The sequence below is a fragment of the Narcine bancroftii genome, chromosome 7, assembly GCF_036971445.1.
Source record: "Narcine bancroftii isolate sNarBan1 chromosome 7, sNarBan1.hap1, whole genome shotgun sequence".
Lineage (NCBI taxonomy): Eukaryota > Metazoa > Chordata > Chondrichthyes > Torpediniformes > Narcinidae > Narcine > Narcine bancroftii.
This window is the reverse complement of record NC_091475.1, coordinates 164246129-164273203: the sequence shown is the minus strand read 5'-3', so window position 1 is coordinate 164273203 and position 27075 is coordinate 164246129. Positions and strand designations below refer to the sequence as shown.

Below are 27075 nucleotides of genomic sequence, written 5' to 3'. Positions count from 1 at the left end.
GATTTATACACAGTACAATCTTTAGATCTGAATTTGAAGTACAGAATGAGACATTTATTGACAGATATGTCTGTGGTTTCATCAACTATTAATGTGTGAAAATCTGGCTGATGCTATTTCTTTAAACATGTCTTTCTGAACAATATAGTTGATAAGTCTCCAGAAATTCGAACGCATAATTTTTGCTTCGCCAGCTGTCTGGGAGTCGAACGTACTTTCCATATGTTCATGAATGTGTAAAGAGCCATTCATTTTAACAGTTAACAACATGCTGCTGATAAGAACTTTGATCTCTGGGTTTGATGATTTTCACTCTCGCACATCTGCACTGTTGTCATATAACATACGTAGCGCTCCTGAAACGGGTACTGATGGGTATTGTTACCTGAGCTTTTGTACACTGTCCAAATGCAATTTACTTGCCAAAGGACACTTTATAATGTAGTTTCCAAATACCCTTCTTTCCACTACCAAATTCTCCAGCAACTTTCCCATCGCAACAATACAGATAACATTTTCCCAATCATACACAAATATTTCTCACAGCTGAACATTCATTACCTCATGAGCTTTCGGTGTAGCAGTTTCTACCATTTTGTTAAGCCATTCAACTTTAAACAAACTTCCAATTCTTTTGTCCTTCACCCCCTTCGCTTCTTTTAAATTCAACATAGTGAATCAATATATTTTTCAATTTAAAAACTCAGTAAGATAGCTAAAGAATTTGAAACAGACCTTTGTAAACTTTACAATATGTCCACCAAACATGGCTGCAGCCGTACAAACTGGAAGAGGAAAGGTTCGGTGATGTATATTAGTGATGTGCAAATGTAATATTTGAAGAACTGACTAACTAGTTAACAGAAACAGTTAACTAACAGATTATTTTCAATAAGAATAATTATTAATTACTACTTTATTTTTGGTAATTAACCATTGTGCGCTGGTTGCAAAATGTGTATACACACACACACACACACACACACACACACACACACACACACACACACACACCCACCCACCCACCCACCCACCCTTAGAGAGAACAGTGGCCATAGAGGAAAATCTTTCCTGACCAACCGACTGCAATTTTTGAGGAAGCCACAAGCAGGCAAGACAAAGGACACGCAGTGGATGATGTATATTTGGAATTTTAAAGGTGCCACATATGAGGGTGTTTCACAAAATGATAGCCCATGGAATTACAGGAAAGATACTTGCATCAATTGAGCATCAGTAGGAGGCAGAGAGTGAGAATAAAAGGGATCCTATTCTGGTTGGCTACCAGTTATCAGTAGTGTACTGCTGAAGTTTGTGTTAGGGCCACTTCTTCTTATGGTGTGCATTAGTGATTTGTATTGAAGAATAAGTGGGTTTGTGGCTAACTTGGCAGATGATACTAAGACAGATGGGGGACAGGTAGTGAGGAGGAAACAAAGAGGTTGCAGAGAGACTTCGATTAGGAGAATGGGAAAGAGGTGGAAAACGAAATACAATGTTGGAAAGTGTACAGTCAATACTTTGGTAGAAGGAATTAAAGAGTGGAATATTGTTTTGATCAGAAGGTCATACAAAATTTGGAGGTGCAAAAGGACTTGTGAGTCCTTGTGTAGGATAGGATACAAGAGCAGGAACGTGGTGTTGATGCTTTTATAAGGCACTGGTGAGGCCTCACTTGGAGAATGGGGTACAGTTTTGGGTTCCTTCTTTAAGGAAGGATGTGCTGGCAAGGAAAAGGGTTCAGAGAAGATTTTCAAGAATTATTCCAGGAATGAAGGGATTATTATATGAGGAGAGTTGGACATTTTTTGAACTGAACTCCTTGGATTTTTGAAGAATGAGTGTTGTGGGGGGGAGGGGGGCCTCCCAAGCATTTCAAATATTGAAAGGCCTGGACAGAGTAAATGTGGGCAAGTTATTTCCTATGGTAGAGGAATCAAGGATAAAGAGTCACAACTAGAGGATTGAAGGGCACAACTGGAGGAATGGTTAAAACAGAGTGGTGAACCTCTGGAATTTGCTGCCACCGTCAGGTCATTGGAGATTGATCAGTATTTGAATAGTCAGGACATCAAAGATTATGGGGAGAAGGCAGGGGAGTGGGGCTGAGTGGGAGAATGGATCAGCTCATGATGGAATGGCAGAGAAGACTTGATGGGCTGAATGGCCTACTTCTGCTCCTATACCTTATGGTATAAGTGGGAACAACTATAATATTCAAAAGATATTTTGAATATACAGATAGGATTGGATAAGAGGGATGTGCCGAACATAAGCAAATAGGCTTGGATAAGATAGATTGAAAGCTCTGTTTACATGCTGTAGAACTTCACGACATGAGCATGAATGTGAATCTATGACAATAAATTGACATTTTCAAACATGTTGCTGGAGAAGAGTTTGATGAGCTGATGTAGTGGATGAATCATTTGGAAAGGGTATTGAAGCTATCTGTATGGTCTGCAGCTAGTTTCTGATTCTGTTTGGCAGGAAACTGGCAAATATTTATCCAGTTACCCACTTAGCAAGGACTTACATGCAGCAGAGGGAAATCTCAGAAAGAGAGGGAGAGAAGGAAAGAAAGGGAGAGAAGGAAAGAAAGAAAGAAAGAAAATTGCATACAGTAGTACTTTTTGTATCGATCAGTGAACTGCAGCTGAAGAATCACTATTGAATGTAATCACTTTTGTACTGAATGTAAAATGTCAAACAGTTGTACAGATCAAAACAAAAAAAAAAAGTAGCGACCCGTTATTTGCTTATTGTTTTGAAGAGGAACAAGATTACCTATGAAGGGAACTACAGTGTATTTTACATACATATAAACAGCAAAGCTGGGGACTATGCCTTCCAAAAAGCTTTCTTTCCCCATCGAAGTATACAGTACATTTGAACTAAATGGAAATATTGCTTACACCCAAAGAATTAACTGATAAATAACTGGGGGAAAAAAAATTCCATACGTTCAAAGTGTTTGAAAATTCTCGTTTAACATTTCAATTACTTAAAGAAATTATGAGTATCAAATTTGACCTGAGCAATTTCACAGAATGATTATTGTATGCAAACCAAAAAATCATAATTGATGTTGCATTCATAGAAAACTGTCAAAGAAAGTGTAATATTAATTTTGTTTTCTCTTTTACCATTTTATCTGCATTGCATGCTGATGGAGAAAGTGCAGAATACACACTCTTTGACTTTCAAAAAGATAGCATCCCTCGACCTGGCTAATTTTTGGCTATATTTTAAGTGCAAAAGCCAAGTGCAAAGTGGCAGCATTGGACCAAGAGTGGCATCAAGAAGCCTAGGCAAAATAAAGCCAATGTGCATCATGAAGAAAACACCTGAAGGGTTGAGGCAAACCTTTCACAAAGGAAGATGGCAAGATGGTTGTGGTTGTTGGAGGTCAATCCTTCTAGCTCCATGCCTTTGTTGCTGGAGATCTGAGACAGAGTCTTTGACCCATCCATGCTTAGCTGCCTCATAGGCCAGAGATGGGGATGTTCATTGATAATTATTTTCAATTCCATTTACAAATTATCAGTAAATGGGGGGAAAAAAAACAATGCCTATATGCAGTAAGATCTAGACTATATTTAGGTTTGGGGTGATAAGTAATATTGATGGAATAGAAGTGCCAGGCAAAGACCATTTAATACAGGATTTAGTTGAACCTTGACTCTTAACATTCAATTATATTTGCATTTCAAGACTCTCATCATCAATTAAAAATTACCATTCGTGTATGACTGGGGGAAAGTTGATTGGATTTTGGGAAAAATAATATGTGATCACATGAATGAGTGCTTGGTGGTCAGTGTGGACTTGGTAGGCAAAGGGTCTTCTTACTTCCTGTATGACTCTATGACTTGGAGAGCATTCATAGAGAGTGAATTCTGTAGCAGGTTACTCATGTCCTGACATGCTAAGTACTTTCCAAGGCATGTCAGGCTTGAAACAAAAGAGCCTTGACTTGCTGAGTTGTCCAACAAGTTTCAAGAAGTCCAGCACCTCCAAGACAAAGCAGCCTGCTTGATTGGTACCACCAACCAAAATGTTCACTCCATCACAGAGTAAATTGGATGTACTGTTCACCTTCCACAAAATGCACTGCAGTTACTCACCTCAGTCATTCCATCAACACCTCCCAAACCTTCACTAACAAGATGGATATGAAGTCACCTGCAGCTTCCCCTCCAACTTATTTTTTTTTGCTTGAACAAAAGTTGCCTTTAATTATCTTTAAACATGAAAACAGAATCAAATTTTAAACTTATCCCTAACCTACTTAACCTAACTTAACACCTAATTCTAAGCACACGTGTATGTAATGTGTGTGTAAGTTCAGAAAAGTTCTTAGGTTCACAGTACAATCTCACTTCTCATTCCTCCAAGTTTACTGGCTGCAGGCTTATATTGTGCACAGAATTTAACATTTATAAAGTTCACCAGGCTTTTGTGCTCAAAAGGTAAATGGTAACCACTCAGGAAGGTTCTTGTCAGTTTTCAGAGAGAGATTTGTTGTTCCAAGACATCCACAACTGATGTACTTCCATTAGTCACTCCAGTATCTTGCTGACAAAACTTGCCCTTCAGGGTTCTCCAGATGATAGCCTCTTTCTTTCAGGTAACCACAGAGTTCCTTCTTGTTTCTCTTATTTCAAGTGAAACATTAGACAGCCATTCCTCTTCTCTTGCATGAACCACAAGGGCTTTGACTAGGCCATCTTCCAAACTGGGGCTTCTTGCCAGCTTGTCCTGTTCCAGTTCCAGCTGCTCTTGCTGGCTGTAACACTGTACAAGTGATCTGTCTGTCTGTCTGTCTGTCTGTCTGTCTGTCTGTCTGTGTCTGTCTGTGTCTGTCTGTCTCTCTCTCTCTCTCTCTCTCTGAGAGAAAGCCTGTTTGACTTTCTCTGCTTGCAAAACTACATGACCCTCTTACAACAGCAAGCTCTCCTTCAGACAATATGTGGTTCCAACAAGCTCACTCATCTGTTGCCTTGGGTAAACAACAATCCATTAGTGAAGTCCCTTGAGTACTCTTCAAAGCTCTTGCAAAAGGTGTGAGAAGCCACTATGTCTAGTATTAGCAGAGCTCCAGTATTTCAAATAAGGTCGGTTTTAAAGGTTTGAATGTGACCTACTCTAACAAACCTTTCCCAATTTATCTCCCAAAAAGATATCTATATACTCTGTACAATGATGCATCACAGACAGGTTTGGATTCGAATAAAGGTCGACTTTGTTGTTTTTAATCTTTAATTAGTTCTGTGATGAGTCTATGCAATGACTAGCATTTGAATACCTTGTAGCTCTCCATCACAAAGTTTTAACAAAAACAGTTGCACACACACCAGTTTCTTTCCTGTTCCACAAGACTGAATGCCCAGCTGTACATTATTGCAATTCTACATAAGGACAACAGAAAAAAAATTAATTATTCACATAATGCAACATCCTAAAACTGACAGAAATTGTTTATTTCTTTTTTTTCCACACTATGAACCATCTTAACCAAAATACACACCATATTAACCAAAATATTTCCCTCTTGAATATACAGTGTAATTTTCTCCCCTTTTTTCCCCCTCCCTTCCCTCCCTCCTTCCCATCCTCCTCCCTACCCACTCAACATTCAACATATACATTACAATAAATCTATTAAACAAAGTCATCACACAATGAAAATAAATAAGAAAATTGTATCATCTACTTTTACACACTGGGTCAGTTCATTTCGTCTTCTTCTCATTCTATCATTTTAGGGGGTGGAGGTCCGCAGTAGGCCCTCTCTCCCCTCCAACTTAAGACACCCCATCCTTAATTGTCTCTAGATTTACATTCTGGAACACCCTCACCTATTCATTGAGGGAATATTTTGATTGACAGGACCACTGTGATATTCAAGGCAACAGCTCACCATAAGCTTCTCAAGGGTCATTCAGAATGCTGAAGCAGTCCACACAAGTGCTGGTGGAACTCAGTCGGTCATGCAGCATCCATGGAAAGCAAAAGGAAGCCGATGTCTTGGGTCTGAGCCTCTTCGTCAAGTGTGCTGATAATCAGACAGTTTGAATGGGGGGGGGGGGGTAGGCATTTGGGAAAGAGTGGAAGGAGGAGCACAGTCTTCCAAAAGCTTTCTTTCCCCAGGTGATAGGAAAATTCAGGTGGGAAGGAAAAGAAAAGAAGTGATAGGTGAGAAGGGAGAGACAGAGGACTGACAAAGATGCTCACTAACAGGAGAAAGGAAGGGCAGGGCAGGTGATCTGGGGGAAGGGAGACAGAGGGAGGTGGGAAAGTGAGAGACTTGGGGAAGAGGTTAACGGAAATTGGAGAAGTCGGTATTGATGCGGTCTACTTGGAGACTGGGGAGTTTAAATAGATGGTGTTCCTCCAACTTACATGTGGAATCCATGGAAGGTGGCTATATTAATGCCTGAAAACTGCCAAATATATTTATTGACATAAAACTCACAGTGAACTTTGCTTACATTACAGGCTTAGCTGTGGTCTGTAGAATTTAGAAATTAACCTCCAGTTCTGTCATACTAAGCTTCAATGTGAATTGGACCTGGAACAATAAAATTCAGTGCCAGTTTGCTGCTGAACTCATCAAATCTCCTTGGATTATTTCTCTATCTTCTGACAACTTCAGATGGACTGTTCAACTGGAACAAGATAGGTCAAAATATGTACTTTCTAAATTTGACCTGAAGGGATAAAATTTAACCACATCTCTCTGAGGCTCAAATAGTCACTTAAAAGCATAATCAAGTGAAACTCACATGATGCTACATTTAAAATGAATGGTTTGACAACTTGGATAGCTGCCATTGATATAACTTATGTCATGAGACAAATATGTATTGAAGCAAGTGGCAGGATTTTGCTAACTTTACGAGCCCAACAGAAAGCAGACAATAAATTTGTACATACTGTTTCACTTTTCCAATTTATAACATGCTCTCGATGACAAATTCACTGCAACAACTTTAAAATGCATCTTTTCCACAAAGGAGAAGTAACATGCAGTGAGGCATAAGAAACATGCAAAGCTGAGATGAAGAGATCTTGTGCTAGATCAGTTTGAAAAGTAGCCAATTGATTGGCACAGATTTGTGTCCCCACCCCACCCAACCCTCCCCCCAACACTCCCCTTCCCGCTCCTCTGGAATTATCCCCAGCGATTGGTGGGATATTAATTACAGTTTCATTTGAATGGAGTCATTGACAATTAAATGACAAACTGAGTTAAGCTTTTATTCATAATTTCCAAGATATTCACTTTAGTTAAATAATAGTGCTTTAACAAGTTTTAAAATGTATTTATTAATTTTAAATATTTAACTTTATAATCAATTAAATAAATTTAAATGCAGGACCTTTAGATGGTTTCTCTGATGACCACTTGTAATCTGATCCGGTCAAGGGACAGTGGCAGAAACCAGTTCTTAAGGTCATCTGAAGGTGCATCAAATATTATTGTGAACATTATACAGGAGCAGGATGAGTGGTGAGGAGTATGGGTTGCAGGTCAAATCAATTACAGCTTAGGCCAGCATGAAAAATAGCAACATGCAACTTAGCTGAAGGGAAAAGTTAAAAGGAGCTCAGTTGACCAATTTTCCCTTCAATCATTGCATTCCTCAGCCACATGCTCATCTCTGCACCTGCCAGATGTACAGTTATTAAATATCATCAAAGATTTGACAGTTTTGGACAATCTAAAACTTGGGAATTTTAGAACTTGAAACAGAATGATCAAAAAAGGTAGCTGTCTTCTATGTAAAATGTAACATTTTTGCAGAGAACTATTCTCTCTGACTCACCATGACTCGAGGTAATATATGTTTCCCGATTGTATTGCCGCACAAAACATAAAAACCAAATCCACCATTCAAGAATAGATTAGAAGATGATATGATAACTAGGCATGTGTGGAACTGAAAAATTACAGCAAGGGATGAGGACACATGGAGAGAAGGAAACGAGTGAGTCAGGGCAAATCAGGCAACCACTTTTTAAAATATATGCTTATTGTCTTTCATCAACCAAAGCACAGAATGGGAAGGTGTAGTTTCTACATGCACTCCTAATCATAAAGCATCCACAAGGCAACAGGATAGCAAGGTCTAAATGATATCCCAGGACCAAGATTCAACCCTGAATTCTGCTGCTGTCTGAGCTGGATTTTCATGTCCTCTCTATGGTATGCTCCCAATATTTTCCACCTTCCAAATGTGCACTGATAGGTTCATGGAAAAAAAATCAAGGGGAAGTTCATAGCACGTGTGAAATAGAATATGTTGCAGAGGTTCAGGAAAATAAGGAGGGGAGAATGGGATTAATGGGAACAAGCATGAACCCAATGGGTCAAATGTCTTGTTCTGTGTTGTTAGAAGTATAACCAATGACCCTCTAGGCCTTGAGAACAGAAAGTTTTTTTCGGAGTGATTGTTAATTGGGTGTTAGGTTAATCGATTTATTTATTTCATGCAGTTAAAGTTTCAATTCATCACTGGCAAAGATCTCTCTGTGAACCGGTTTTGCTACTGATGATGTGAAAGAAATGCAAAGTTGAAAGCCCAAACTTTAACAAATAAAAACATGTGTAAATTATTATGCATACAGAATGACAGTCCATTTTGAAATTAAAATATGCTAAAATACTTCTAAAAGCTTTTAATCAATATGCATATTCCATTTATCTCCACTGTATATGCAGTCTGAATGCTGTAAAAGTGAAAGGAATTAGGTTATTCTGCCCTGGACCCTATATTTTGAAAGAGTCATGAATATTTCCAGAGCCAATCAACTCAAATCCATTCGTTCTTTGAAAATTCCCACCAATTTTGTTGTACATGTTCCTTTCAAGCTCCTCCAATTTGTCACCTTTGTAGTATTTTTCCCTGTTCAGCACATCTCGCAAAACTGCTAAGAGATGCTAACAGATTTTCGAAGCATTTATCATTTCATTATGGAGCAATTAGGACAGGCTTTCTTTCGCTATTGCTCATTCGTTTCCTACACTGAGAAGGAGAATGATCTCATCTCCCAGCTCTATTCTGCGGCTTGCAGGTGGATGCACTTGTTGGGTTTCTCTTTTCCATTTTCAAAACACGTAGCCACCATTGAGTAGTCAGTTTGAAAACTGCATTTTACTTTACAATTGTACATTGCAAATGTCTCATTGTCATTTGGCCCGAATCTTGGACTTTCAATTGAACAAGTACCATATTGAGTGAATACTATCACCGGAACTGAAGCACCCTGAGACAGCAGCTCACTACTCCTTTCTCAAGGATAATTTTGTATGGCAATTAGCAGTATTCACATCTCATAAATGACTAAATAATCAGGCTGACATGTAATTATCGTGTTGAATTTTCATGAGCAAATCTAACTTTGCAGGTATTTTTCCAACAGAAGCTCATCCATTGTATTATGGTCCCTAATTCCTATGACATAAGTGATAAGCATTTTTTTCAAGTCAAATCTGGCTCTCAGAACAATAGAATCCCATTCTCCCACTTATTTCCCTTGACTGTCATCTATATCCTCACACATGCTCAATCACATCCCCTTCATATTCCTCCATTTACCTATAATAGGTCAATTTATAGTAGCCAATTAACCTAACATTTGCTTTGGGATGTAGAAGAAAATCATATTACCTGGGGGAAATCACACAGCTACAGTGAGAACATGCAAGCTCCACACAGACTGCACCCGAGGTCAGGATCAAACACATGTCTCTGGAGCTTTGATACAGCAACACTAACTGGTGTGCCACTGGCCCTGCTGCTTTTGCAGGCTATGACATCTCTCAGGGCAATTCCATTCCTCACTTACTTCCCTGGAACATGTCCATAAACTCTATTCTTGATTTTCCTGGTGTCAAACTTTACAGTATCCTAGAATATCTCGTCGCTAAAATTACTCCATTTGGTTAGTGCTATGTAGAATAGAGATTAAGCTATTGCCACACCATTGGTGATCATTATTTCCAGAGCCACTAGATAGATGTACAGGATGGCATAAGATAGAGCTAAAATTAATACTTAAAGTCCAGGAAAAAAATTAACCATGATTTAGCTGCTTGACACCATGAAATTTTAAAGCTTTAAACTTCACTCTTATTCTAAGTTTAATTAATATATGACTTAATAATTCAGAAATGGAAGATAAAGAATGAAACAATGGCTATATAAATAACAATTCTAGTACCATAGCAGTTTTTCATGATGAATGGTGTTAATGCAAAGCTCTTCAATATCGTAGAATGCTTTTTTGTCTATTTGTATAGACTTCAGTCTTTGATGTGAGTAAGTAATCACCCGTATGATAATATTTGTTGAGTTTATCCACTGAAGAATATCGTTGACATTGTAACATTTTGGTGGGGATCTGTCAGCTTTGAAAGGGTGCAATTGATTTTTTTTAAAAAAAGGGTTTAACTATCCCTGACATTCAGAAACACTGAAAATAAAAAAAATGCAAAAGTTAAGCATTATAGAAAACATCTTTTTAAAAGAAAGTTAGTTAAAACACCTAAACACATCAAAAATGACATTAAAGTAAGGCAAAATAACTTAGACCTCTGCCTCTGCTATTATTATGCAAACTTTGAAACATTGGAACAAGAATAAAGTTTTCAGCTTTCACCATGGTCTTGATGTACAGTAATTTGCCAAAGGGAAGCTGGCGAAACCCATCGAGAAAGGAATCGGTTGCTGGGGTGAAGTGATGAAGGAGGGAGTTGGCATATTTTTTTCTCTCCATAGCTGTCAGGTCAGTTCCCCACATGCGTGTTTGGCAGTCAATGTGTTGAAGTGAGTGATTTGCAGCCGTTTAAGTGGTTGAACTGTGATTGTTCCTACTGGCAAGGTTGAACATGGTCAGCCTTTACATCTAATGGGACAGAATGAACTCCCTGAAAGTGTGGCAGTATGTTGAATAGTCTCTCTCAGATCTGCTCCAACCCTTTGTATGGCCACCTTGTCTACACCACCTCCGTTACATTTGACTATTCTCTAGTGCACAAGGACTTCAATTGATCAGCACAAAATGGCTCAAGGTTACCAGAAAATCAAGAACTGCAAATGTTGAAAATTGGAAATAAAAAAAAAAGAAAATTCTGGAAATACAAAGCAAGTCAGGCAGCTCCTGTGGAAAGAGAAATAATGTTTATTCAGTGGAAAGAGATAGAAAAAAAAAGTTCATTTTCAACTAGATAGAAAGTGGGAAACTTCAAAGGGAATACATTTGACATGGTTAGACCAAATGTGTTAATAGATTTAGTTAACAGTGCACTAGGCTTTTTATGTCTGTGTAATCTCACTGACAAAAGGCAAAGGAGGAAAAACCCAACACCCAACCCCAACCAACCAATTTTCCCTTGCAACCGCTGCAATCGTGTCTGCCTGTCCCGCATCGGACTGGTCAGCCACAAACGAGCCTGCAGCTGACGTGGACTTTTTACCCCCTCCATAAATCTTCGTCCGCGAAGCCAAGCCAAAGAAGAATGTGTTGTAAATTGCAAAGTTCAAGGAACATGCCCAGCAAGCAGAATATACAAATTGATTATGAAAATCCAAGCCAAAATAATGACTGGTAGAAATGGCCAGTTCTGATACAAACATAAAGAAAGAGCGAGTATGTTAATGTTGGAGAATTTGATAAGAGCAGCGTAGGAAGTGCATCAGAAGGCAGGCATCTGTGGAACTCTGCCTGAGGCTCATTTCAGGACAGTTGAGCAAAATATTGAAATTGAAACAAAATGTTATATGGAACCTTTTTTACGTTATAAACTTCACTGAACTTCCATACTATACTGTTTGCTATAATATTCTAAAACAAAATTTTTATTTGTGTGTCTTTTATAGATTTCAAGGCAATTTACACTCCCCACAACTTGTAATATTGTTTATGGGTGTGGCACTACCAATAATAGTCATGAGAAAAGCCCACTGGTCAAAATGTCAGCATTGTAATTTACATAACCCACAATCTTGTGATTGATGGGTGCTACTGTGAAAATAGTGATCCTGAGAAAAGCCTATTGTTCAGAATGTCAACACTACAATTGTGACAGAGTATATAGATCTGTTTTTGGGTGATAAATTGGGAAAGGTTTGTTAGAGTAGATCACATACAAACACTTTAAATACAGATCTTATTTGAAATACTGGACCTCTGCTAATGCTAGACATGTCAGCTCCACAGCTTTTGCAAGAGCTTTGCAGACTGTCCAAGAGACTTCACTAATGGATTGTTGCTTACAAAAGGCAACAGATGAAAGATCTTGTCAGAGTCACTTTCTGTCTGGAAGAGAGCTTGTTGTTCTTAGAGGGTCATGTGGTTCAGCAAGCAGACAGAGTCAAACAGGCTTTATCTTTGTGTGAAAGAGAGAGATACTTCTTCTTCTACAATGTTACAACCAGCAGTGGCAGCTGGGTCAGGAACAGGACAAGCTGCCAAGCTTGAAAAAAAGCCCCATTTGGAAGAGAGTCTGGTCAAAGCCCTTGTGGTTCATGCAAGAAGAGAGGACTGGCTGTCTAATGTTTCACTTGGAATAAGTGAAACAAAAAGGAACTCTGTGGTGACCTGAAAGAAAGAGGTTATCATCTGGAGAACCCTGAAGGGGGAAAGTTTCATTAACAAGACACTGGAGTGGCTGATTGAAAAGGAATCAGATGTGGATGTCCTGTAACAACAAATCTCTCTCTGAAAATAGACAAGAACCTTCCTGAGCTGTAACCATTTACCTTTCAAGCATGAAAGCCTGGTGAACTTTATAAATGTTAAATTCTGTGCAGAGTATAAGAATTGCCTGCAGCCAGTGAACTTGGAGGTATGAGGTGAGATTGAACTGTGAACCAAATAACTCTTCTGAACTTACACACACAAGTGCTTAGACTTAGAAGGGGGTTAAGTTAGGTTAGTTAAGTAAAAGTGTGATTCTGTTTTCATGTTTAAAGATAATTAAAAGCAACTTTTGTTTAAGTAACTATTTGTCTTGGTGAATATCTATTGCTGCTGGGTTTTGGGGCCCTCTGGGCTCGTAACACAATTTATTAATATTTATTTATAAGTTTACCATCATGCAGTTTCAGTTGATCCAGATAATCTAGCATCACTAATTACGTAGTTTGTTGATTCACTGATAATCTCTCAATAATTTCTATTATCCAGACTCTTTTCCCCATTAAAAATGTTCACATTTCTATCATCCTGATATATTGCTATGCTTTAAATTCTTCTGTTATCCTTTGAAGTTTAAAGTACTAGAATCTACTTTTATTAACTTTTCATGCTCATTGACAGAGAATGGCCAAATGAGTCAAAGAAATCAAAACTTCAGGATCTGATATATGTGTCTTAAAAAACTGTTCAATATTAAGAATTGAATGCTTGAGTGAAATTAAGCAGGTTGATCAAATGCAAGAGAAGGGAACAGTAGATTTGAGGTATAGAAAAGAAAACATTGGTTAACAAGCTACAAAGTGCCAAGCAGGCAGCCATGCAGTTTACCTGATTTAAATCAAGAAGTATCAACCCTCTCCAGCAAATAGAAGACATTGAGAGCGTCCATAATTGTTCACGGATTGACAATTGCATCAGGCATGTTTGCTTGTGTATAATCTGGAGCAATTTCCATTTTCTGCCTTCCTCCATAAAAAAAAATCCACGTTGATCTTGGCTAGACCTTGCTCCTTTCTTACCCATGCAAATTGGATTCAGAATTGGCTTGCCAGCAGAAAACAGAGGGTAGTAATATATGAAATGTATTCTGCCTGGAGATCACTGACTAGTGAAGTTCCACAGGGATCTGTTCTGGGAACTCGTGCTCTTTGTGATTTTTTTTAAAACCTTAACAAATAAATAGAGGGATGGGTCAGTAAGTTTGCAGATGACTTCAAGGTTGGAGATGTTGTGGATAGTGCAGAAGGTTGACATAGGTTACAACAGGATATAGACAGGAATCAGATTTAGACAAAAAAGTGGGAGATGGAGTTCAATCCAAATAAGTGTGAACTGACGCATTTTGCAAGGCCAAACTTGAAGGCTATGGCTAGTGATAGGAGTTTTAACAGTGTGGAAAAACAAGGGGACCTTAGGCTTCAAATTTATAGCTCTTTCAAGGTTGTCCTGCAGGCTGATAGGGTAGTTTAGAAGGCTTATAGTCTTCATTACTGGACTTCATTAGTCATGGGATTGAATTCAAAAGTTCTGAGGTAATGTTGCAGCTCTATAAAACTCTAATTGGACCATGTTTGGAAATATTGTGTTCAGTTCTGGTCACCTCATTACAGGAAGGATGTAGCAACTAAAAAAAAGGTGCAGAGCAGATTTACCAGGATGTTACCTGGATTGGAGAATGTATCCTACGTGACAAGTCAACAGAAGTTAGGGCTTTTCTCTTTGGAGCAAATAAGAATGAGAGGGGACCTAATGGAGGTCTACAAGATTGTGATAGGCATAGATAGGGTGGACAGCTAACACATTTTTCCCCCAGGGACAAGAGTAGCAAACACCAGAGGACGCTCTTAGATGGTGAGGGAAGATGGCTGAGGAGAGCTTTCAGGGTAAAGATTTATTTATTTATTTACACAGAGAATAGTGGGTGCCTGAACTGCATTTCCAGGGATGGTAGTGGAGGGTGGAACACTGGGGATATTTAATAGACTTATACAAGCACATGTATGCAGGGAAAAATAGAGTTATGAGTGTGAGGTAGGGAAGGTTTAGTATGTTGAGTAGGTTTATATAGGTTTGCACATCATTGAGGACTGTATGACTTGTACTGTGCTTTAATATTTTATCTTCTAAGAGAGGTGCACATTATGTTTAATGTAAAGCAACAGTCAATTTGAATATTTGTAATGATTCTGCTCCGTGGAACAGCCACATGGTACAAAAAGGTCCAATACAAAATGGTACCATCAGGAGGAGGTAGTTAAGGCCATTAACCCCATCTTGCCCCATTAGTCCCAGGCCACACAAGATAAAATCCATGACAAGTCCAGGACATTCATACAAATGAAAAGTAAAGCCTTCTTATTATCAAATATACATTAATTACTTTCATTTCTTTTTCTCTGTACTGGTTGAACTTTATTTCTTCTTTATTATTTGCTCCTTTCTCTCATCTTAGTTACCTTTTATTAGCTTACTTAGCTAATGTGAATTTCACACTTCAGTGAAGACACAACATTTCTTGATTCTTCTTGTTAAATATGAACAAAAGTGATGGTGGATACTGGGCACAAGGTGCAGATTTCAAGCATGATTATTAAATTTGGCAAAATCCTTCTGCACCACATGAGTGAAATGCAAGCTGCATCAAAATCCAATTTTTTGGCTTGCAGTCAAGAGTTTGAAGACTGCACAGTAGAACACATTTATCAGTTCCAAAGACAAAGCTGACTCTCTGAAGACTCAGCATGGTTAACTGGCCACTGGAGAATCAAGATTTTAGTTAACGATTCTGCTGAAATTAAACATGTCCACAGCCTAATTGAATTTATTTTGGGATCTGAATTTTTGCATCTCATATGTCATATCATAATCCTATTTATTTGATGTTTTCTGGATTACATTACTCACACTTCTACTTCGTCACTCTAAATTTTAAAAAAAGGAAACTAGTGATTTAAATGGGTACTGTTGCCATGGCTTGCAAATATCCTCACAGAGTTGATTGACAGCATAATGAGGTTAGCCACATTGATGACAACTTCCTGTTAAATCCAAAGTTAAATAATAATAATGGATTTCAGGGAATGCCCTTCTCCCCAAACTAATCATTTTTAATAATTCAAATTCAATGCTAAATCTAATATAATGATCATAAAAGTGCCTCATAAGTTAGACATTTTTATAGTGAGAAGTGCTAAAATGTTTACAAATGTGTCCTGCCATTCTTTATTCTTGTTTCCTTCTTCATCTATAGTTTTCTAAAAAATGTCATGTAAACTTTTCTTTCTATCCAAATAATTAATTCAATATTGTATTACTTAGAAAGCGATATACCTCCTTATATACTATTGCTGGTGATTATATCTGTATTGGACAACCACTTAAATTAATACTGACTGTAGTCCCTTCTTAACCATGTAAAGTTTTTAGGATTAATACGTTACAAATTTATGACGGTCAGACCCATCTCCTTCCTGCTGCCATCAACTAATTTATACCCGGTTAAGTAAAATCAGCTTTGGAAGTCAATGTTAAAAAAGTTTATACAGTACAATAGCCAAAGGCAACACATGATTTGTACAGGACTACACAGAACTGCTATCTCTTTAAATAAATTAGACAGTAGATAATGTCATGTTAGTGGAGATTTTTCATTCTATTCCAGGTAAATAAAGCAATATTGGTGGGTCATATTTTTCATTAAATATTTAGAACATTTAGTATAAATTACTGGGTTGAAGTCCTTTAAGATGAAGGTTATATAACATCATATAATGAATTAAAGCAGATAATTTGAATATCTGTGTTAAACAGGATATTAAAAATAGCACAAGAAAGGACTGAGCCCAGATGCATACACTGTATGTATTAAAATAATAATACACACCCCTGGAAAATTCAATGGAACTGCAGTTAAAATGCTCCTGTCACAGTTTAGTGATTGCGATTTCTCAGTCCTAGCCCTGGGTGACTATTGAACCTCCCAATATGTGCAAAATAAGCTTTGCCAGAAACCAGCTGGCCAGCTTGGTGGGACATCCCACCTCAAGAAAAAGTGACAAGTGATTTACATACTATGGAAGTGAGCCTGTGTCTTAATGAGGAACAGGGTCTGTGACCCTTTCATTCACCCTTATCGTCAGAGAGAGCCGAGTTTCATCAAGGCTAACAAGACAAAATTCACACAAAATCTAAATAAAGTTTGCATTGGTGGCAGAAGAGATATCTACATTTTAATTGAATAAAGTAATATTTCAACTGTTTATTTGTCAGAAATACTTGGATGATGAGCTAATATATTCTAACCACAATAACTTAATCCTGGTTTTGAATGCATCATGCATAAAGGTAGGGGAGAGGTATTTATAATCAGTATTCAGAAATGCTGGTGAAAGCACATTTAAATAATGGCATGTAATATTTTAATTATATTGGAGATGTGAAAAAAGGAAAGGGGTTGGTAATAAGCCCCAACAATTTCTTAATTGAAATAATATTTATAGTCCTGCATTCGTGTAGCTCCCTTTGTGACAAAGAGCTTTACGGTAATTAAGTATTTTGAAGAGCGTTGCAACCAATCAATGTGTACATAGCAAATGTCCATAAAAAATTGTGCAAATAGTCAGATCTGCAAATGTGATATTGTTTGAAGGATCAGTTTTGGCTATTTTTCTTCTTTGGCTTGGCTTCGCGGACGAAGATTTATGGAGGGGGTAAAAAAGTCCACGTCAGCTGCAGGCTCGTTTGTGGCTGACCAGTCCGATGCGGGACAGGCAGACACGATTGCAGCGGTTGCAAGGGAAAATTGGTTGGTTGGGGTTGGGTGTTGGGTTTTTCCTCCTTTGCCTTTTGTCAGTGAGGTGGGCTCTGCGGTCTTCTTCAAAGGAGGCTGCTGCCCGCCAAACTGTGAGGCGCCAAGATGCACGGTTTGAGGCGTTATCAGCCCTCTGGCGGTGGTCAATGTGGCAGGCACCAAGAGATTTCTTTAGGCAGTCCTTGTACCTTTTCTTTGGTGCACCTCTGTCACGGTGGCCAGTGGAGAGCTCGCCATATAATACGATCTTGGGAAGGCGATGGTCCTCCATTCTGGAGACGTGACCCATCCAGCGCAGCTGGATCTTCAGCAGCGTGGACTCGATGCTGTCGACCTCTGCCATCTCGAGTACCTCGACGTTAGGGGTGTGAGCGCTCCAATGGATGTTGAGGATGGAGCGGAGACAACGCTGGTGGAAGCGTTCTAGGAGCCGTAGGTGGTGCCGGTAGAGGACCCATGATTCGGAGCCGAACAGGAGTGTGGGTATGACAACGGCTCTGTATACGCTTATCTTTGTGATCCAATCTCCCTTTTCAAATGATATCATGAGAGCTTTACCAACCAAATGGTATCAGATTAACATTTCAGCTGAAAGGTAGCACCCCTTTTTACTCGACCATCATCTAAAAGCTAATGTTCAAGATGAGATTCAGGAAGCAAAGGTTTGTGGGTAAATGAAATAAAGTGCAAAGCCACTACAATAGCATGCACTGCAGCACCTCACATTGGATTACAACTGAATTTGAGTTTACAAATGCTGATGTCAGATCCCTTATGTTTGTTCTTTTTTGATGTCAAGTTATTTCATATGAACATACAATTAGTCTGTGATTTGGTACTTACCCAGTGATTCAAAGGCTGAATCAAGACCGAGGCCTTCAGGAAATAATGGGGAATCAGGTAAAACAGCCTTGTCTCGCTTTTCCACCTCATGAATTTCTTGCTGTTCTGCCCACCTGACCTAAATGAAAGAATCAATCCCTAGCATTAGGATACAATGGAAATATATGATGAGGTTATTATCTCATTTAAGGCCTAGTTTACATCATTAATTTTCTGTGCTGAGCAATGTCCCATGCTTTCATTTAATAAACATAATAATTGTATGTCCTTTTGTTAAGGGGTTTAAATGTAGGAAATTTATAAGGTTATTTTTGTTACTTGTTATCTGTAATAAATTATCAGCTACCTGTCCACCAATCAGAATGCTTTGTTTTGTGAAATGAGGTACCTTTCACTTTCTTGCAGAATAGCCAAGCTTCTGCATATCACAGTGCCCCCTAGTGATGTTTAGAGGAATTTGTACTAAACAATAGCTTCTGAAACAATCAATATTCTTGGCAGCGCCAGAGAAATGCTCCACTTTTGGAGTGGTGCAATTGGATATATTTTCTTCATATTAATGGAACTCCTTTTAATAAAAAAAAGGTCCCTATGCCTTGTGACTTTTAAAATCCTAGATAATTTACTGAGCTGGCATCTCCTTGCCCCTTTCCCCAGTGATAATTGTTCTATTCAGTGCAGAGCCTAGCACAAAAACAGCTTGTTCCATAGTCACCCAGCAGTGTTACATTAAAACCCACATAAGGAACCAATGATCCGATGGAACGCATAGCTGACATTTTGGATTTGATTGTACAATATTTTCTGGAACCCACATTAATTTGAAGTAAATACTTTCCTTGGAAGTCCTCAGAGGGCAGGATTAGGTGGTTACAGAAATTAGGAGAGCAGAGGTCCGAAGGTGCTTTCGAAAGGAAGATGATACAATGGAGAAAGGGTGACGGCAGTCAAAGTAGGTCTGCAAATGTGATAGTGAAGAATGAAAGGGTTAGGATGTGCAGGCAGCCAAGGATTGGATGATTTGGAGTTTATTGCAGGTAAGGTTGGAAGCCTTGGCTACCTAACCTGGAAAGTTTGAGCCCACAAGGGATAAAATACATCACAGTCTTGTCAGCAGAATTCCAGAAACAAAGTCCACACCAGGTGATATGTTAGAAGTGTAAACAGCTGATTTGGTGATAGAACAAATATGGGAATAGTAGCCAAACTCAGGAAGTGCAAGATAGTGCAAGTAGGTGGGATATGTTTGCATTTAGTCAAAAAAGTGAATATTTTGAAAAGTGCCATGATAGGTGACAGCAGTCGGGACTGCCTCAACGTGTGTTGCACTTGGCATTATTTTACAAATCCTTTTCCACTGCAACAATATCTATAATAAAATGGAAATACATAGGCAAACTTAATACAATTGAAATCTGTAACAGAGAATGAATAGATAAAAAGGTGTTATTTTTATCAAACAGATTTCATTTTTGAAGAATAACAAGTTATATGTGGCAAATAAAGCAAGTCAAAGACTTGTAGAGAGCTGCTGGCCAGCTGTAAAATTCTTGACCTCACAATGAAGTCCATGGGCATTCCTAACTTACCAGGCTGAAAAGCAAAACAAAATCCATATCTGGTGTATCCAACATTGTTTCATTAATCGAGTCATGGGTTTGTCCAGCAGAGAAATGGGTCCCTCTGATGAGTTCATTCTTGATGACTGTTAGACCTATCTTTGCTAATCCCATTTGTCTACATTAGGCCTATATCCCTCTATTCCCTTCTTATTCAAGTACCTTCCAAATGTGTAGTAAACATAGTAATTGTATCTGCCTGTACCTATTTATCTGGCAGCTCATTCCATATAACCACCATCCTATCTGTAAAATACTTGCACCACAGAGCTTTTCACCTCTCATACAAAGCATATACCTAAGTTTAGACTTTCCCACCCAAGGGAAAGGCTCTATCTAACCTATCCATGCTTCTCATAATTTTATAAACCTCTACAAGGTCACCACTCAGCCTCCTGCATCCCAGTGTGAATAAATCCAGGCTATCTAATTTCTCCTTGTAAGTAAAGCTCTCTATTCCAACATCCTGTCAAATCTCTTCCATACTCTTTTGACCACTACCACATCCTTCCTGTAGTTCATGACGAGAATGGTGCACAACAGTCCAAATGCAGCTGTAACCCCTACCTCAACCTAGTTCCAATGTGTTCATGCAATACACGAAAGTGCTGGAGAAACTCAGCAGGTCACGCAGCATCTATAGGAAGTAAAGGGTAACCAATGTTTCAGGCCTGAGCCCTTCATCGGGTATGAGCAAAAACAGTCAAGCACCTGAATTAAAATTTTGGGAGAGGGTGGTAGGAGATGAGGAAAGAAGTAGGGGCAGGAGAGGAGCACAGGTAAGAAGTCCTGCATTTTGTTCATACTTTGACAACTTCTTACCTATTGGCCTTTGTTTGTCCCCTGCCCCTTCCACTCTCCCTCAGTTTTATTCAGGGGCCTGTCTGGTTTTTGCCTTTTCCTGGAAGAAAGGCTTTGACTGAATAAAATTGTGGGGAAGGGATGGGAGGTAAGGAGAGGAAGGAATATGGGTAAGGGGAAGAGCACAGGCAAGAGGTCCTGTTCTTTATTCATCCCTTGATGACCTCTTATCTCTGCCCCTTCCTCTCTCCTCTCCTCCCCCCTTCTGCCACCTTTTTATTCAGCCATCTGCCTGCTTTTTGCTCATATCTTGACCACCTCTGTCCTTTTAGCCTTTGCCCAACCCTCTGATGCTTCCTCCTTCTCCCCCACCTTTGTATTTAGGCACCTGATTTTTGCTCATGCACTGATGCAGTACTCAGGCCCAAAACGCTGGTTACCCTTTACTTGCCGTAGATACTACATGACCTGCTGAGTTTCTTCAGCAATTCTGTGTACTGCCCCACAACTGCAGTGTCTAACTGTGCTGTGTCTATCACTTCTTTACCTGCTCTGGTTGTTACTTTTCCCTCTAATCTATTCACGCATGCCCTCCAAGTGTTCTCTTTTTCTACCTGCCTCTTTACCTCTCCCACATTCTTCTCCTCCTCCTCCTCTTTATCTCCCCTTAATACTTTAGTCGATAAAGGGGTCCACCCTGGAATGTTCACTGACCATTTCTCCACATAGGTGCCTCCTGACCCATTGAGATCCTCTGGTTTCTCCTTGATTGCTCAAGATATTAGCATCCACAGTTCTTGCATTTCTTCAGATTGACCAATGTTTTGATCGGCTGCGATATTACATCTTTGGCCTAGGAAGGCAAGCCTGTGAATTTTCAACTTCATGATCTTATTCACCTCTGACAACAATTCCAAAGAGCTATCAAAGCTTCTGATGTCCCTGATTTTTATGATAGTTCGTATTTGATGCCCAAAGTGCATTAACTCACACTTAAATGGATTTTTTTCCCCTTTGAATGGGGTTGCCAACCTTCAGTAAAATTTGTTATTTTTTAATTTCACTGATCTCTATATTAATTAATTAAAAGTAGTTTGATGAGCTTTGAAAGTGGATCTTTTACCGAATGAAATACCTCTCTCATTTTCTATTATGGATGTACGGGCCAGCCTTAGTAGGGTGAAAGCAGCTGGACCCGATGGCATTCCTGATTGAGTGCTTAGAGCTTACGCAGATCAGCTGGCAGAGGGTTTTACGGATATTTTTAATCTGTCTTTGGCCAAGGCTGTTGTTCCTACAAGTTTTAAGTCTGCTATAATTGTGCCTCTGCCAAAGCACTCGACCACCATGAGCCTGAATGATTACCATCCTGTTGTACTTACTCCCCTCATTGTGAAATGTTTTGAGAGGTTGGTTTTATCTCATTTGAAATCTAGTTTGCCTGCCACTATGGATCAATATCAATTTGCCTAACGTGCTAATAGGTCGACAGAGGATACCATTTCAACAGTGCTATGCAGTGCTACACTCTACTATAACTCACCTGGATAGACCAAACTCTTATGTAAGATTACTATTTATTGATAATAGTTCAGCTTTCATCACTGTTGAACCATCAAAACTGATAAGCAAACTATGTTCGTATGGATCAGCCATGATCTTATTGAATGGCGGAGGAGGCTCGATGGGCCATTTTTGGCCTACTCCTGTTCCTACTTCCTATGGTATCAGCTTATCCCTTTGTAATTGGATTCTGGATTTCCTTACTAACAGACCCCAGTCTGTTAGGTTGGGCAATATTTTCTCCTCCAGAATCATCTTGAACACTGCAGGGTCGCCTGCTGAGTCCCCTTTTGTATTCCATCTTTACCTCTGACTGTGTTCTTATGTACATCTTAAAATTAATTATAAAGTTAGCAGATGACACCACGGTGGTAGGCTTGATCACAGGGGACAATGAAATGGCTTATAGGAGTGAGTTTCAGCACGTAGCCTTGAGGTGGGCTGAGAACAATTTGTTACTCAATACCCAGAAGACAAAAGAGATCATTGTGGATTTTAGATATGCAAGAAACCACACACACATCCCGATTTACATCAATGGAGCAGTGGTGGAGCAGTTACAGAGCTTTAAATTCCTGGGGGGTCCATATCTCTAATGATCTCACTTGGTCTTTGAATTCATCATTGTTGATCTAAAGGCACACAACGTCTTTATTTTTGAGATGTACGTTACACCTCCACCCTAGAATACTATTGAATTTCTATAGATGTACTATTGAGAATGTGCTGACATACAGTATTTCAACGTGGTACAGGAATTGTAATATACAAGATAGGAAGGCACTCCAGCAGGTAGTGAAAACTGCCCAACATATTGTTGGAATGCCATTGCCTCCCATCAAATCTATCTATAGGGGACGACATTTGGACAGGGCAAGGAATATCATTAAAGATGCAACACACACTCACCATGAACTATTTATTCTCCCACCATTGAGCAGACATCATAGGAGCCTTCGCTCGAGAATTTCCAGACTTAAAAAGAGCTTTTTTTCATGAAGTTGTGATAATGTTAAATACCACTTCACGGCATTGAGCGGTGCTGCCCTTATATTTTAGAATCAATAATCTTTTTTAACAATTTAATATAAAGTATTGCAGTTTTATTGTACATGCTTTATTGTGTGTGTTTTTTTATTGTATGTATTTACTGTATTGTTTTCTATTTTATATTCCAGTCAATGTACACCATGTTTCACTGGCTGCTATACCAGCATAATGACAATAAAGTGTATCACATAACAAACATGTGGTTATTCTTCAATTTAGTTATTTAAATTAATTTCAATTATATTTAAATATCCAAATGATTGAGAGATATTTCAAAACATTGAGAATGGCCTGTGACAACATGACTGTTAAAAGTAATCAGGAAATAAGGCCGTAAAAGAGAGGAGCAGAATTAAGCTAATCAGTCCATTGAGTCTGCTCTGCCATTCAAATTATGGCTGATGTATTCTTCCTTTCAACCCTATATTCTCCTCAGAACCTTTGACACACTTTCTCATCAAGAACCTGCCAATATTGCTTTAAATCGACCAAATGTGGAGGCCTGGGCAACTCTCGCCATTGGTCCACTGATGGAATGGCCACAGAACTGTAGCAGCGAGATCATTGCAGGACACAGAACCCCGTTATTTGGTAGGACACAGAATCAGTGGAGGGGGTATATCATGAACAGCAGAAGTCTGAACACTGAGCCCTGGGGAATGCCAACTGTTCACAGATCCTCAATCAGAGTAACACTCCTCAACCACTATTTTCTGCCTTATATAGTCAAGCTAATTTTGAATCCAATCTGCCAAGCCTTTATGGATCCCATGTGACTTAATCTTCTGGAGTAATATTCCATCAGAAACCTTCTCAAAGCCCATATAGACAAATCCCTTGCTCTATTCTCATCAATCATCTTTGTCTGCTCCTCATAAAATCAAATTTATGGGACATGACCTTCCCTGCACAAAGCCATAGTGAATATCTCAAACAAGTTCATACTTTTCAAGCTGTGTATAAATCTTATTCCTAATAATCTTCTTCAATAATTTCCCTACCACTGATGCAAAGCTCATCAGCCTGTAATTTCCTGGTTTCTCCCTGATGATCTTCTCAGACAAAGGAAGAACTATTCTCCATGTTTCTATCCTTGTACAGCTTTTCTCCAGTTCTTTGGAGGGCTCAACTGTGGATGAAGTGGACACAAAGATCCAGAAATCCCCTCTTGCCTTTCTCAAAATTCTAATTTAGATTCCATCGTTTTAGGCATATCTTTTCCTGTTCTTATTATCCTTCATGAATACTGATGCAAAGAATTTATGTTCCACATCACCCACTTCCTCTGGCACCATTGATTTTGAGTGGTCCTGACCTCTCTCAAACCATCCTTTTGTTTTTAATCTGTGTATTAAAAAGCCTCATTCTTAACTCACTAAAGACATTTTGTACCCCTTCTCATCCTTCTCTGTGGTCTCTCCATGGTTGTTCTTGAAAGCCTAGCCCAGCACTTGCTCATCAGGTAGTTTAGGGCAAAGTTCGAAACAATGGGCCAGGACAAAAAGTATAGATGAACATAAACACATCATCATAAGGTAATCACTGAAACATTTTGAATGAAAAGATGAATATTTCTTTGATAATTTTAAAGTCTACAGGGTAGAATTTTTTTCCTGCATTGCAAACACTGAACAAAACTTGGTCAAACAAAATTAAATTTGTTAGGATACTCTACACTTAATGCATACAGCATTGGAGAATTTGTATTACATTTTGAAATATTTAGCTAAGAAAATAAAACTCTACAGCTAAAATAAGGTCACTGAGTTTTCTGAGCAGTAAATAATAACTTAGTGGACCATGAAGATACAACTGCCTCGCAATAATAAAATTTTCAGGAAACCTTACAGTGGGAATAGATGACGAATACCTGAAATCAAGATCAAGCTCAAGTTTATAATCTGACCATACATATACAACCAGGCAAAATAGGATTTCTCGAGACTCCGGAAATGTAACTCAGTTTTCAGATTTCACTCAGCTCTAACGAAAGATGCAAATATGTTCAGGATAAGAAGAAACGCTAACTTAGCGGCAGCAAATCAGATTAAGATACGGACACTGAAGTCGCAATCAGTGTATAGATGTATTGGAGGCAAATGTCAAACTTTTCACTACAAAATCCAAATGTTGGATATTCAAAGATTGGAAAAGCACTAGTTTCAAGGGAATATTTCAAAGGAGAGAAGAAGAAATGGAAAATGTTTAGAACTTTAACAGCTGAAGGTAAGGATTAATTAATATCATTGTTACCGAAGGGGCTAGTAGAGGAGCGTGGACTTTTATGGTTAGAACAGTGTTGGATTGAGATAAAGTGCGACGAGGTCATGCAGGGATCAGAACACAATGAAAATTTTGAAACTAAGGTGCTGCCCCATGGACTCCAACCTGTCAGTCATGATTGACAATCTATGGTGTTGAAATATTCCCTAAATATTCTTATAAATTAGCATCATAGGCCGATGGACTCTTTTCTCTTTGGCTCAATGTCACAAATTGTATTCTATCCCAACAGTGACACTGACCAATTGCCAAAGCTACCACAGGATTAGAGAATATGTTATTTTGCGAAGATTTAGCTCTGTGAATCCTCTACATTAGAACAAAAGGTAAAATTTCCATTATTGTCACATAATACTACATTTAGAATGTAACAAGCCTGAAGTTCTTTGACTTTTGTCCACCGTAAGGCAGACAGAGAGTGGCCACTTTGTCCAGCGCCCCTCACAGAAACCAACAGCTCCTAAGCGGTCTCCCCTCCAAGTACTGACCAGTCCCGAGCCTGCTTAGCTTCTGAGATCAGACATGCGAATTCAGGCTATTAGGCTAATGGCATTACTTGATATCAAGATATTAGATCAGCTTTGGACATGCTTAATGGCCTTCTGTATTATAATTTGCAGTTATGAAAAGGTTTCAAGAAATATTTAACATAAAATGCTTATCTTGACACGAATCATTTAACTATATGGTGATTCTGTTCATTTGTTCAGAACGCTAGGAGTTAAATTGATATTTTTTAAGAGATTCAAAATAGTCTGAATACAACTAAATCCAGCTAATCATTTATTTCTCCGAAGGTTTCATAAAGAGTGCACGGTAGTGTATAATAGTTTATTGACTCGCACAATCAAACTGGAGTCAGACTTAGAGATTGATTTTTAATTATAACAGAAGGCATATGTTATGGTCAAATTTGGTTTGGGATTTGAATTATTTGGATTAATAAATGAACTCAGTTGACTAGGCCGACCTATTTATACGATGAGGCTTCCCATTAGATTTATTGGCCAACTGAAGGCGAATAAGACAGAGCAGACAGATTAATTAGCTTAGTTATTTTGCAGGATTAGCCTTCGTACACACCCTGTGCCAAAATTGATTTTGTCTCAGGTACATAACCACAACAGGGAGTGCTGATATTACTTAAATTTGTTGAATAAAAATGTAAAAATTAAATAAAGTTATTCAGCTGTGTGAAGGGAGGAGGGTTGTGTTGGGAATTCTAAAATATCGAACAAGGAACCAATTAAATAGTTTTCACAAAAGCCATCAGTTCTGGTTTTATGTAACACAAAAGTAGAGTGTGAACTCACTGATCTGAAAGGATTTGGCGTTCCAGCAAGTGGTATCAGAATACTTTAGGCTTTGGACTCTAATTCAGCTTCATGCAATGTAACT

General features: G+C 38.7%; 1 protein-coding gene across 9 annotated transcripts in view; it reads right to left on the bottom strand.

The window, feature by feature from the left end:
• LOC138739315 (PC3-like endoprotease variant B) overlaps positions 1–27075 on the bottom strand; it is an 827554-nt gene that overhangs the window by 487172 nt on the left and 313307 nt on the right. For all 9 annotated transcript variants that reach the window (XM_069891108.1, XM_069891107.1, XM_069891109.1 and 6 more), the window contains exon 4: positions 18362–18479. In XM_069891108.1, coding sequence (XP_069747209.1) covers positions 18362–18479 — 118 coding nt within the window. The remainder of the gene's footprint in view (positions 1–18361; positions 18480–27075) is intronic.